The sequence below is a fragment of the Microcebus murinus genome, chromosome 10, assembly GCF_040939455.1.
Source record: "Microcebus murinus isolate Inina chromosome 10, M.murinus_Inina_mat1.0, whole genome shotgun sequence".
In the NCBI taxonomy this organism is placed as follows: domain Eukaryota; kingdom Metazoa; phylum Chordata; class Mammalia; order Primates; family Cheirogaleidae; genus Microcebus; species Microcebus murinus.
The window spans coordinates 25,468,267-25,483,014 of NC_134113.1; the positions used below are offsets into that span (position 1 = coordinate 25,468,267).

The 14,748-nt window shown below is 34.9% G+C and overlaps 1 protein-coding gene across 2 annotated transcripts in view; it reads left to right on the forward strand.

The window, feature by feature from the left end:
- CEP83 (centrosomal protein 83) overlaps positions 1–14,748 on the forward strand; it is a 127,691-nt gene that overhangs the window by 93,649 nt on the left and 19,294 nt on the right. For both annotated transcript variants that reach the window (XM_012775275.3, XM_076007102.1), the window contains one exon: positions 14,087–14,162. In XM_012775275.3, the coding sequence (XP_012630729.2) occupies positions 14,087–14,162 (76 nt within the window). The remainder of the gene's footprint in view (positions 1–14,086; positions 14,163–14,748) is intronic.

The window sequence follows — 14,748 nt, forward strand, 5'->3', positions numbered from 1 at the left end:
AGTGTGTTCTTGTGTATGCAGTGAGGTGTGGATTTAATTTTATTTTTTTCAAAATGGCTAACAGATTGTCCCATACTTTTATTAAAGACTTATCTTTGCTCCAGTGATTCATGATGATGCTTTTACCACATTTTAAATTTCCATATATACTTGGATATATTTCTGGACTTTCTATTTTATTTTACTGGTCTGGTTGTCTAGTTGAAGTCTCCAATATTATTGTATAATTGTCTGTTTCCTCCAGTTCTGTCAGTTTTTGCATCACATAGTTTGATTATTAGGTATATAAATGTTTATAATTGTTATATGTCTTTTTGCTATATTGAATCTTTGATTATTAAATAGTATCTTTGTCTCTTGTGAGCTTTTTTGATTTATAGTCTGTTATCTGAGGGTTTATTTGTCCCTGCTATCTTTTGGTTACTATTTGCATGGGATATCTTTTTCCATCCTTTCACTTTCAATTTATTTGTAACTTTGGATCTGAAGTGAGTATCTTTTGGACAGCGTTATGTCATGTTTTTTTAATCTATTCTGACAGTTTGTGATTTTTGATTGGAAAGTTTAATCCATGTATATTTAAAGAAATTACTAATAAGTGGGGACTTCTATTTTGCCATTTGTTCTCTATATGTCTTAAATCTTTTTTGTCCCTCATTTCTTACATTACTGTCTTTTGTGCTTGTTTTTATTGTTGTGAAACATTTTAATTCCTTTCTCATTTCCTTTTGTTCATATTATATAGCTTTTTTTATTTTTGGTTACCAAGTGGACTACATTTAACATCCTGTCGCTGCCAAAGATCAGCCTGTGGTATAAACTTAAGGCCTTCTCGGGTCTTTTCTGAACCTTTGCCTTTCTCCGGGTGTGCACAGTCACTTTCTGATTTTCCTTATATATGCAGCTGCTTTTGGGTATCCTTATAGCCTTTAATGTCTGGCTTCCAAATGAGCAAAAATGGGAAAATGAAGGAGCTGGGTGGCAGCCCTTTAAATTCCCTGGTAGTCACTTCAGCCAGAAGGGGAGGGACTTTCTATAATTGTGGGAGGAGCAACAACAATAGCTGCCTACCTCTTTGTCTGCACTTCTGGGATTATAAGCAGCCATCAGTAATCAGAGCACAGGTCTCTAACATTTGGAGGACAAGGTGATTTTTCACCACCCTGACTCCCAGGCTCTGTGCAAGCTGCTCCTGGAACTCTTGCAAAGATGCCTGCCATGACTCTGGGAATTTGGGATGCGTAGCTGCTACTTGTATAACAGCTGAAATTGACTGAAATTAACCACAATTTACAGTCCAAGCCTTCCACTAGAAGTTTGTAAGCCTTCAGTAGACTCCAGATTTCTAAAATACTTCGGCAGTTTCTGCCAGTGCAGTTATGCCTGATAGAGAGGCAGATTCTTGGTGTTTCCTATTCCACCATCTCCCCAGAATCCTCTGCATTCAATTTTTAAACTTAGGGGGAACTGACATCTTTCTGATGTTGAGTTGTCCTTTCCAACAACAGAGATACATTTTCATTTATTGAAGTTTCCTTTTGTGTTTTTTCAAGAGAGTTTTAAAACCTTTTTTATTGAGTTTGGACATGTTTCCCATTAAGCTTATTTCTAAATATTTAATTCTTGTTTCTATTGTAAATGTGTTTTGTCTTTCAGGTGGTATTGTTTGTTAATGAAAACTATCAATTTTTATAGGTTAATTTTATATCTTACTAACTTATCAAATTCTTTTATGTTTGAGTTCATTTTATTATGAATTATCAAGGATTTTCCAATATCATATTATCTACAAATAGAGATAATATCACTTCTTTACTATTCTGCTGATTGATTTATCTGATTACATTGGCAAGTACCTCTAAATTAGTAAATTAGAGATCATAGATATCTTATCCTTATTCCTCATCTTCTTGAAACTGTCTCTACTCTTCATTTACTAAGTTGCTAGCTTTAGGATTAAAATATATGTATATTTTATCATTTAGGAAACTATTCATCAATTTTTATTTTCTTGTATTTTTATTAGGCATGATGTTGAAAATTGTCAAATTTTTTTTTTTTAGAATCTCTGGAGACAATCATGATTTTTTCCCTTTTAGATTTATTAAGATGGTGTGTTAATAGATTTCTTAATATTAAACCAGCCTTAATTTCTGGAATAAACTCCCTTTCGGCTGGGTGTGGTGGCTCACGCCTGTAATCCTAGCACTTTGGGAGGCCGAGGCGGGCGGATTGCTCAAGGTCAGGAGTTCGAAACCAGCCTGAGCGAGACCCCGTCTCTACCAAAAATAGAAATAAATTAATTGACTAACTAAAAATATATATACAAAAAATTAGCCGGGTATGGTGGCGCATGCCTGTAGTCCCAGCTACTCGGGAGGCTGAGGCAGTAGGATCGCTGAGCCCCGGAGATTGAGGTTGCTGTGAGCCAGGCTGACGCCACGGCACTCACTCTAGCCTGGGCAACAAAGTGAGACTCTGTCTCAAAAAAAAAAAAAAACTCCCTTTCATCTTAGTTTCTCTCTTTTGTTTCTTTGTTAAAGGTGAGGGTGTATTTTGTTTGTTGATGCTTTATGTAGCTCTTGGTCTGTAATTTTTGGGGGAGGGGCAGGTAATGTTTCAGGCTTAGTGTTAACCTTGTTCCTAAAAAGGATTAAGACATTTTCTTTGGTGTTCGATGCTCTGGGACAAATATGGTGCTGTAGGACTATAATGTGTTTCAAGACTTAGCAGAATTCTCCTGTGAACCCATCCAGGCTTGGTGCCCTTTTCTGGTACAGTTCTTGGATAGCTTTATGTGTTTCTTCTACAGAGGTCAGCCTGTTTAAGCTCTATCTCTAATGTAGTCAATTTTTATAATCTGTATTTTCATAAGGACTTCTATATGTTTTCAAACTTATTACACAGAGATATTTAAACGTTTTTCTTCGTAATTTTTTTTCTATTTCATTGCTTATTTTCCCTTTGTTATTTCTTATTTTGTACATGTGCTGTCTTTCTTGCTCAAGTCAGCTAGTGCTTTATATATTTTATATTTTGTGGTTTGTGTATTTTTTTATTGTGGTAAGATATAAAATTTACCATTTTAAAAACTTTCAGGCCGGGCGCGGTGGCTCACGCCTGTAATCCTAGTACTCTGGGAGGCCGAGGTGGGCGGATTGCTCGAGGTCAGGAGTTCGAAACCAGCCTGAGCAAGAGCGAGACCCCATCTCTACTATAAATAGAAAGAAATTAATTGGCCAACTAATATATATACAAAAAATTAGCCGGGCATGGTGGCACATGCCTGTAGTCCCAGCTACTTGGGAGGCTGAGGCAGCAGGATTGCTTGAGCCCAGGAGATTGAGGTTGCTGTGAGCTAGGCTGACGCCATGGCACTCACTCTAGCCAGGGCAACACAGTGAGACTCTGTCTCAAAAAAAAAAAAAAAACAAAAAAAAAAACTTTTAAAGCATATAGTTCAGTGTAATTTTATAATTAGGATTTTGATTTATTGGATCAACTGTTTTAGTATTTTTCTACCTCATTAATTTCTGCTTTTATGTTTACTTTCTGTGTTTTTTGCTATTCAAAAAGTTTTTACAGTTTTGTTTAATGTACATAAAGTTTACCCATTTAAGTAATATACAACTTGATGAATTTTGGTAATTGTATATAGTTGTATAATCATCATACAGTAAAAATACAACTGTTCCATCCCTCTAAAAGTTTCCCCATGTCTTTTGTCTGTTTTTGAGACAGAGTCTTCCCATGTTACTTTGGCTGGAGTACAGTGAGGTAATCTTAGCTCACTGCAACCTCAAACTCCTGGGCTAAGTGATTCTCCTGCCTCAGCCCCTGGATTCACTGGGACTACAGGCCCATACCACTACCCAGCTAATTTTTCTATTTTTTGTAGAGACTGTGTCTGGCTCTTGCTAAGGTTGATCTTAAACTCCTGGCCTCAAATAATCCTCCCACCTTGTGTCTTTTTGTAGTTGACCTTTTCCCCTGATCCCCAGCTTCAGGCAACCACTGTTTATCCATGTTGTTGCATGTGTCAGTAGTTCATTACTTTTTACTGCTGATTAGTATTTATTGTATGAATAGAATGTGATTTGTCTATCCATTCTCCTGTTGATAGACAAATATTTGAGTTGTTTTTAATTTGGGGCTGTTATGAATAATGCTGCTGTGAGCATTTATGCACAAGTCTTTCTGTAGAAATATGTTTTTATTTCTCCTGAGTACATACCCAGAAATGGGATTGCTGAGTCATATGGTAAGTATATATTTAATTTTATAACATACAGAAATACTGCTTTCCAAAGTGGAAACACTTTCCAGAATGTTTTCATTCCGTGTAGCAATGTATGAGAATTCCATTTGTTCCACATTCTTGCACTTGTTATTGTAGATCTTTTTAATTTTGAAATATTAAGGAGGTACAAGTGTTTTATTTTTTTACATAGATATCTTGTATAATGCTTAAGTCAGGGCTTTTGGTGTGCCTATCACCAGAATAGTGTTCATTGTACCCAACACGTAAGTTTTTATCCCACACCCACCTTCCCCTCTTCTTGATTTCTCATATCCTTTATATCACTATGTGCACATGTGTACCCATCAGTTAGCTCCCACTCATTAGTAAGAACTTAAGGTATTTGGTCTTTGGTCTTCCATTCCTGAGATAATTCATTTAGGATAATGGTCTCTAGTTCCATCCAAGTTGCTGCAGATGACATTATTTCATTTTTTATGGCTGAGTAGTACTCCATGGTGTACACATGCACACACACACACACACACACAGCCCACATTTTCTTTATCTGCTTATGAATTGAAGGGCACTTAGGTTGATTCCACATCTTTACAATTGTGAATTGTGCTGCGATAAACATTCAAGTGCGGGTGTCTTTTTGATAAAATAACTTCATTTCCTTTGGGTAGATACCCAGCAGTGGGATTGGGTAAATATTTATTTTTTTATTAGGTATTCAGGTTTTCTAGCATCATTTGTTGACTGTTTTTCCCCCATTGAATTATCTTGGTACCTTTGTTAAAAATTAATAGACCATATAAATATGGGTCTGTTTCTTGATTCTCTGTTCTATTTTATTGGTCTGTATGTCTTAGCTTCACACCAGTATCACACCATCTTGATCACTGTAGCTTTCTAGTAAGTTTGATTCAGGTAGTGCAGGTCTTCTAGTTTCTTTTTTGTTTAAATTCTTTTGGTTCTTCTAGGTCCTTTGCGTTTCAATATAAATTTTAAAATCAGCTTGTCACTTTTTTCAAAAAAGCTTATAAAAATTTTTATTGGGGTTGAATTTGTAGGCTCGAGGAGAATTGTTATCTTAACAGTTTTGAGTATTTCAATCCATGCATATCTCATATCTCTCTATTTATTTACATCCACTTTAGTTTATTTCAGCAGTGTTTTGTAGCTTTTGTTATATACGTCATGCTCATCTTTTGTTAAACTTTATTCCTAAGTATTTTGTGTTACTATATATGGAGGGTTTTTTAAAATTTACTTTTTAAGTGTTCATTGCTAGCATGTAGAAATATAGTTAATTTGCTTTTTATGTATTGATCTTGAATCCTGGTACCTTGCTAGAGTCACATATTTTCTAATAGCTGCTTTGTTGATTTCTTAGAGATCATGTTATATACCTTGCGTTTTCTTTTAGTTTATTTTGTGCGTTTTGTTTTTGAGATAGGAATTTGATTCTAATGATTATTCTTTCATTTTTATTGGTAAGAGTATTTAGTGCTGAGAATTTTCTCTTATCACTGCTTTAGATGTATCCCATAGATTATCATGTACAGTGTTTTAATTATCATTTTTTTTAATGCTCTAATTTCACTTTGAATTTTTGTTTTTACCCAAGAGTTGTTTAACAGAAGATACATTAGTTTGCTAAGGCTGCCGTAACAAAACACCACAGACTGGATGATTTAAACAACAGAAATTTATTTTCTTGCACTTCTGGAGGCTAGAAGTCAGAGGTTAAGTTATGGAATGATTTAGTTTTTCCCAAGGCCTCTATCCTTGGCTTGCAGATAGCCACCTTCTCACTGTATTCTCACATGGCCTTTTCTCTGTATGCTTGCATCTCTGGTGTGTCTCCTTTTTATAAGGACACCAGTCATTTTGGATCAGGGGCCACCCAAACGACTTCATTTAACCTTAATTACCTCTTTAAAGGTCTTGTCTCCAAATGCAGTCATATTTTAAAGTACTGGGGGTTGAGACTTCAACATGAATTTTGAAGTGATGTGCTTTAATTTATAACTGAAGGTTTTTGAATTTCTAAGTGGGAGAGCCCTTTACAATTTTTGTTGTTAATTTCTAGTTTTATTGCATTATGATCAGAAAGTATTGTTTGTTTTATTTCTACTTTATGGAACATACTAATGTTGCTTTATAATCTGATACATCAAGGCCAGGATTAGGGTGAGACAAATGAGGCACCCAGGGTACAAAATTTGGGGTACTCTGATGTGCTCATTCCTGCTCTTGCAGGAATCTTAAAATGAATGTCTCCTTCGGTTTTGCATTCTGGGCACTGCACTCAGCCTTATGTTAATAGTGTATGCCCCTTAGTGTATGTAAGTCTCAGCCTTATATTAATAGTATGTGATCAATTTTTGTGAGTGTTACATAAGCACATGGAAAGTGTTCAATTATAAGGGTCTAAAATATGATTTATATTCATAAGATCTACCTTATTAACTGTGATGTTTAGGTCTTCTGTGGACGTATGTATTATCCACTTGATCTTTCTTGTACAAAGAATGATCTCTTAAAGTCTCTTATTTTTAGTGTGTTTTTTATTTATGACTAGTTGTAGTTTTTGCTTCATAAAAGTGACTGTGTTACTTGGTATAATATATAGATTTTCTTAACAGTTATATTTTAATTATGAATTATGGTTTTAGTATTAAAATGCCTTTTGTAATGTAACCTTTTTTTGCTTGAATTTTACATTGTCTGATATCATCACTACTCCTGTTTTCTTACAGTTTCCATTTGCATGGTATACTTTTGTCCCCTTATTTTTAAATTTTCAGAATCACTTTATTTTGTAAATGTATATTTTATATATATCATGTAGGTTGGGTCATACTTTATGAGCCAAATTGGAGATCTTTTTATTTTAATAAATAATGAAAGAGTTAAGTCCATTGACATGCATTGAGCCCCTGCTTACTGAAAAGACTTGCAGGCATGAGCATGAGAGATCACTTGCTGGAATTTGGTATTTTTCCCTTCATTTTATAGTTTTGAAATTTGGGCATTTTTAGTCTTCTGGTTATGCTAAGGGTATGTTTTTGTGTGGCTTTGTTTGTTCTCCTTATTTTTCTGTATTGTTTCTGCAGAATGTGTGGATAACACAGAGCTAGACATCTGCTGTTGTCTTCAGCACCTGGAAGTTCTTTGTATCTGTCTTTTAATTCTAATATCTTAGTGACTTCTTTAATTATATAGATTAAAGTTGGGAGGCTTTTAAAAATCATATTCATTAAGTTGTAGGTTATGTTTTGAGACAAAGTTCTTGATTCACATTACTCAGTAAAAGAACTACTTCAGGCAGAGATATGTGTATTATTTACTTACGTCAGGTTAAATGAACTACTAATTTAAATTGTTACTGGCTATGATTCTAGAATCATAAATATGTAATGGATTTTTGAGAGCCAATCTTGCCCATCACTTTGCTTTTAGATAGGTACATTTTTTTTTTTAACTAATCAGGACAGGTCAGTTTTTGTTTGTTTGTTTTATCTCTCCTTGACAATCTCCAGAAAGGGGGAAGTGACCCTCCCCAGACCCCATTCTAATGTTTTAGCCTATTATGGTCCCATATTTTGGCCAGTTAGAATACTTTCTGTTAGAATTTAAGCCTGTTTCTTCTGCTTTGGGCTTCTGTTGCCATAGTGATAAAATGTTCAGCATTCTGTCATTACAAGACAATAATGAACTTGAGCCTTAGGTTTTTTGCGGTTTTTTTTTGCTATATAAAACAGCTTTCAATCCTTTAGCTTTTCTTTAATATAAATAATTTTCTATTCTGTTAATCATTTTGCTAATTTTTCTTTGATTTCTCTACAGTTTCTCCAGATCATTTATAATGTATAATTGACCCCAACTTATTTAAAAATAAGGACATAGTAATCAATGTAAAATCTAGCAGGAGTAATTCACAAGATTTGCATGACTTACTACTATTATTTTTTTAGTTTTTTACAGTTGTGATGGTTTTTTTTCTCATGGCAATTCTGATTTACCAATTTATAAGCCCAGCTGCATCAACCAAGTCTGTTTTGATTATTCATTAAAGTAATAATTGCAGCTTTTGTTATTAGATTCTATGATAGTTCAGAGACTTATCTGTGGAGAAAAAGGTCTTGCTAAGGAAATGAAAAGCATAAATCATGTAAAGCAGAAGTATCCATTTATATACAAATAACAAATATCTATGATAAGTAGATATTAATCTACATCATATTAATCATTGCTTTGGCAGGTGCTTTAAATTATTATATACTAGTCTTTTGTCTTCATTAAAGTGGTTTTTTCACCACTAGTATATTACAGTGCCAAGAGAAATAAAATTGTTGTAAAAGTATTTTGTATTTCAAAAGGCTGTCCCACTGCACATTTATTAAACTTGTAAAGATTGTAAAGTTAGCTAGAAATTAAAAACATATAAAAATTACAGGAATAAGTGTAATAAAGTATGTAGTCAACTTTTGGTTATGACAGCAACCCAGCTCCAACTAATGCAAGCCAAAAAGGGGACTCTATTCGTTGACCTATGTTGTGGAAGAGACAGGGGTTATGCTCGTCTTATGGACACCCTGATCTAGGAATGCAAATGTGATCAGATAAGAGTGGCATCCTTCCTCTTTTTCTCTCCTTCCTCCTTTCTTCTCCTTTTTTTTCTCCTGTGTCTGCTTCTTTTCTCCTATTTTCTCTTTGCGGCCAAGACCATATGTTGAGACCAAAGAAAACAGAATTTTTACTTGCCAACTCATGTTAGAAAAATCTAGAGAAAGGGTTGGGTCTGGTTCACATGCCCATCCCTGGGCCTACCACTGTGGCCATGGGGATCAGGCACTCTAGCTCAGTTCAGGTTATATGCCTATTTCTCTCTGTGGGAGAAGGCAGTGGGTGATAAACAGTTTATATTAGAAGTGAGAGGAGATATAACCAAGGGAAAAGGAACTTAATCATTTAAAATACCTGTAGTAAATTTATCTTTTGCATGGCTTAAAGCCAGAGCTCTATTTTCCACTTGGGGCTTTCTGATTTTTTTCTCCAGATTTTTATAAACATTTTGATTTCATCAGTATGGATTTTTTTGCTGCCTATATCGGATATTTGCTTTTTTAAAAACAACAACAACAACTATCATTTACTATATCTGCCTTTCTGTTTATACTCATCTTAAGAAGAATCATCTTGGTCATTTGGACATGTTCTCTCCCATAATTTGAAGTAGGAAGTAGAGTATGGAAGGTTATGTGGCAGCATTTGAAGGACCAGGCAGTTTTTGTAGCATCTCTTTGCCTGTGATTCTTGTCAATTATTGTATCCTGGTTTTGGTTCTCTAGTTCTCTTTTGATTCAGTAGGCTCTTATATTCTTCCAGGAAAGTCCCTTTCTCCTAATAATGGGCAGAGTCAATTTCTAATGCTCAGAAGCAAGAACTGTGCTCGTTTAGAAGGTTGGTAGAAGAAAGTCACTGTCATTCTCAAGACACTTGTTTTAGGAATCTTTGACAATAAAGAAATCATAAATACAACTTACATTGTTTGCCCTATATGTTGCTTCCCCTTGATAATAGAGATTCATGTTAAATGAAGCTAAGAGGTTATATATACCAGAGCCTTTGCTGCCCAATATGGTATTACTGGTCACATATAGCTGTTTAAATCTAAATTAAATTAGCTTAAATTTTAAAAATTAAAAAATTTAGTTCCTCAGATGCACTAGCCACATTTCAAATGTGTAATAGCAACAGTAGCTAGTGGCTATCATATTGGATGGCACAGATTATAGAATGTTTCTATCATTGAAGAAAGCTCTATTGGGCAGCATTGTTGGACTGTAAACTTCTTAAGGATAGGGATTCTGCCTTTGTTATTCTCTAATGTATCTACAATACTTAGAACTGGGCTCAGCATTTATAGGCACTCAGTAAATATTTGTTGAATGTAGAAATAGCACGTATCAGCTGCCTACCACAGAAAACCTTAGACCATGATCATCACAGTTGGCTGCTCTGTACTTTTAAGGGAACTTGAAACAGCTCCATCTTAATATTGTTCCAAAGTTTCCATTTGAATATTTCCACAGCTGCATTCTCTATTGTACCTTAGCCCTCCAGTTTACCTATTATTTCTATTTCCATAATTACTCTTAAAATATAAAGTACTTGGACTCATAGTTTCTTATTCCCCAACCTTCTCATCCTTCACCTTCTGATTTTTCCCCACTTCCTAGTAGTAAAGCTGTCCTTTTAACAATTTCTACCACAACTTCTGGAATCCCTATTCTATTACCAATAATTTTTTTGTGATCTCGACATTTTTTTTTTAAATACACCCTCACTGAAACTTTCTCCTGGTACCATGTAACCTGGCAACCTTTTAAGTTAAAATTATTCTTCTTTATCTCTCCTACAACAAGGAACCAAGAAGGGAAATCAGCATTTGTAATCCCCACTTTTTGCAGACCATTGTTTGACTAACTGGTTAAGATGATTCTTCCTCTGATATTAGTTGCATCCAGTTTATACCTGCCTTTTTATCTCTTTCAGTTATTGACCTACAGGGTATTTCTCGGCAGTCACTGAGTACTTGGGTATTTGGCTCAACTTTTTTCTATTTTCTATCCCTTGCCATCATTCTTAGTGCCTATACATTCATATTGTTGAACTATTTAATGCCTAGGCCTTATAGTTTATTTTATGTTCATGCTGTCATTCTTTATCTTTATTCTACTTTACCATCCCATACACCTAGCCACATTTTGGACCTTGTCATCTCTTAGAACCAATCACTTCAAAGACATAAATTTCTTTCTCTTATCTATTCTACTTTAACTGAAGATATTAAAACTGGTAGTGCTTATACTTCTCTTTTTCTTCCAATCTGTTAACCTGGTTCCCTTGCTGCTTTTTCAGCTTGAAAACTATTGGTCAGCTGTGTTCTCACTCACACATGAAAGAAGGCTCCTGGATATGAATTTTTTCAACTTCTTGCCAGCTTAGAATTTCTGTATCTTTATCTATTCTCTCTTCCCTATTTTAGTGAAGATATTGTTTTCAACTCTGCTTCCAAAATGAGCAGTGCTCTTAATTCTATCTCCTGTGTTTCCTCTAAGGTCTTAGCTTGCTTCATCATTTATGTTCTTCTTCACCTATATCTTTCATTTCTCTATCTCTGACTCTTATTTTGCCTTCTAGGTCCAGTTCAAATTATATCTTTTGGCTGGGTGCAGTGGCTCACACCTGTAGTCCCAGCACTTGGGGAGGCTGGGGTGGGAGGATCACTTGAGGCCAGGAGTTAGCAACCAGCCTGTACAACATAGAATCTGTCTATTAAAAAAAATATTAGGCCGGGCGCGGTGGCTCACGCCTGTAATCCTAGCACTTTGGGAGGCCGAGGCGGGCGGATCACTCAAGGTCAGGAGTTTGAAACCAGCCTGAGCGAGACCCCGTCTCTACCAAAAATAGAAAGAGATTAATTGACCAACTAAAAATATATATACAAAAAATTAGCCGGGCATGGTGGCGCATGCCTGTAGTCCCAGCTACTCGGGAGGCTGAGGCAGTAGGATCGCTGAGCCCAGGAGATTGAGGTTGCTGTGAGCCAGGCTGACGCCACGGCACTCACTCTAGCCTGGGCAACAAAGTGAGACTCTGTCTCAAAAAAAAAAAAAAAAAAAATATTAGCCAGGCGTGGTGACACACATCTGTAGTCCCAGCAACTCAGGTTACTGAACGGGGAGGATCACTAGAACCCAGGAGTTGAAGGCTGCAGTGAGCTATGATTGTGTCATTATACTCTAGCTTGGGCAACAGAGCGAGACCATGCCTTTTAAAAAAACCAAAACAACAAATTGCATCTCTTTCACACAGCTTTTACTGATCCCCTAATGAAAATTAATTGTACTTTCTTCTGTACTTTGTACTTTGATTATAAGGCTTTTTCTCTTTTGACCTGTGATAAACCTTGAATATTCAAAAACCTAATCAAAGGAGATACTATATTCATAAATCTATAGCATCTGGAACTCTTTTGTTCAAAAAGGTAGATTTAAGACCATATTAATCTTATTCCTAAATCTTGATAATATCAATGTTAATTTTATTTGTTAACTTTCATTATTTCATAGAATCTTAAATGTAATGATCTTAAATCATGGACTAATTTTCTCCTGAAGAAAAATATTAGTTTTAGATTCCAACCCAATACTGCTTTAGTAAAGTGAACTGAAAAAAGCCTTGTAAATCATCTCCTATAGTCCACCATAATGGTGTTCTTATTCCTTTCATATCTTGTTTTTTTTTTCCCCTATCCTTTCATATTTTGATAATATTCAGATACTGTTTACTATTGTTCCTTTGGCTTCAGCTTTTGTATATAGGGCACTATTGTTTTTCTTTGTATTTATGTAAATACATAGAAAGCATTCAGGCCATTAATGCTTTCTTAACCAAGTCTTGTTTCTTACTGCTTTACCAAGTATATCCATATTCTTAACCTGAGCCAGGATATACTTGGGGGCCTAGATTTTCTAACTCTGGACCTGAGCTAGGACCCACAGTGTTCTCTCTTCTACTTTCATCTTCATGATTTTGTGTATAGAAATCTTCATTAACTCAGTAACCTAAAATTACCAAGTTAGTAATATCCATAAACATTTAGTGGAGGATGTACACAGAAAATTTGAGAGAGTAATTATGTAGCTAGAATTATGAAATGAGAGTGTGACTGGTACTGACAAAGGAACAAAAGGAAAAGGACTGGACTTCTTTAGATCCATTGTTTGTATGTAAACATACATACTGATGTTTGTATGTAAACATCTCAGGACTCAGTGGGTCATATCTTCAGGTTTCTTCCATGTTGGCCAATCATCTTAAACATTTAAACATCTAATCCATGATTTGGGTTCATTCTGTCCATGAAAAAATATTTATTTAATTCTTACCATAGTTTAAGTATAGCCATAGGCTCTTGAGTGTGTTGTCCCAGTAAACACATTCTAATTGGGCAGATAACACATGCTAATAATGCCAAGCTATAAATAATAAGTGCCAGGTAAATTATGTTTGAGATAAGTGTTTGAAGAATTTTAAAAGGGGGGGGGTGTTGAGGGGCCTATCCTGCCAAACCTAATTAATATAACATCTTCCGCTTGAGATTAGTCATTTGGTCACCAGAGCTGCTCTGCATTTTAAGGCTGAAGATGTATCATTCCCTTTGAAGAGGATGCAAATTGTGTAGTGTTCATTCATCTCAGGGATGAAAAGCTCATAAGATATTTTATAGAATACAGGATGTGTGTGTTCTGTATTAGATAGTTTTCTTTTATATCTGTATCCTTGTAGAATGAAAGTGAAGTAGCAGTGTGTCTGAAAGCATTTTCTAAATTATAAAATACTGTATGGATGGAAGTTGGCCTCTCCTAAAATTGGGTTACTTTCTGATACCTTAGCAACCCATTTTGTACTTTTTCACCAAAGGCTACTTGTTCAGGCTATTCTCTGTTTATCAAAATCCTACTTGTCAGGTTTTTATCTATGTAATATTCTCTAGTCCCCCTGGACAGACTTTATTTCTCATCCTCTCTGTGCCCATAATTTTTTACATTTTCCTATTGCAAAAGCTGTGATTTGTGTTACATTTTCAGTGTATGTGAACACAGCCTGGCTGCCTGAAGTCTCAGTCTTTTCGGTTATCCAGCAGTTTGCATAGCGCAGTGCCTGGTGTCAAACAGGCATTCAGTAAAATGATTGTCTAATTCAGTGAAATAAATGACTTATGACTTCCTAATAATGTCTTTTGTATTGGGTTGTGATTTTTAGGTTAAAACTTCAACAACAAATTATGACTATTGAAAATGCAGAGAAAGAAAAAAATGAAAATTCTGACCTAAAACAGGTATGATTTTAGCAAACATTTTGTTTTTATGTTTTAAAATACTTTAAATCTGTGTTTTGCATATTTTTTTAAATGTTGCCGTCAGTATTTAGAGAATCTAATTACCACAATTGATAACATACTGATGAAGTTGATATGTAAAGATAAAATGTCTAAACCTCTATGCTTTGTTTTAGTAAGCTTCTTTTGCTAACTGCTTTTCTTAAGATACGTATATGCTGTGACTCATGATGAAATTTTTAAAATTATAGTTGGAAGGACAGTATTTGGATATTCTGAATTTATAAAATTGATTAGAAAGATCATCCAGGTTTTAAATTACTTGGGTGATTGATTTGTAACTTTACATTTATTCCGTGCAGTATTTCTTGCTACAGCCCTATGAAATCTGAGTGTTGTATTTATGGAAGGAAATTTATATTTTAAGTAAAGTTATTTGGATTCAGGGAAAGATTCGTATAAGATTGGGCAAAACATGGAAGAGTGTTCTTTTCTGAATTCTATTTTCTTTTTTGTTTTCTTGGGGTTTTTTTCCCTATAAATTATGAAGTAGTGAGAATTCTGTTTTTAGAATTTATGCTTGCAT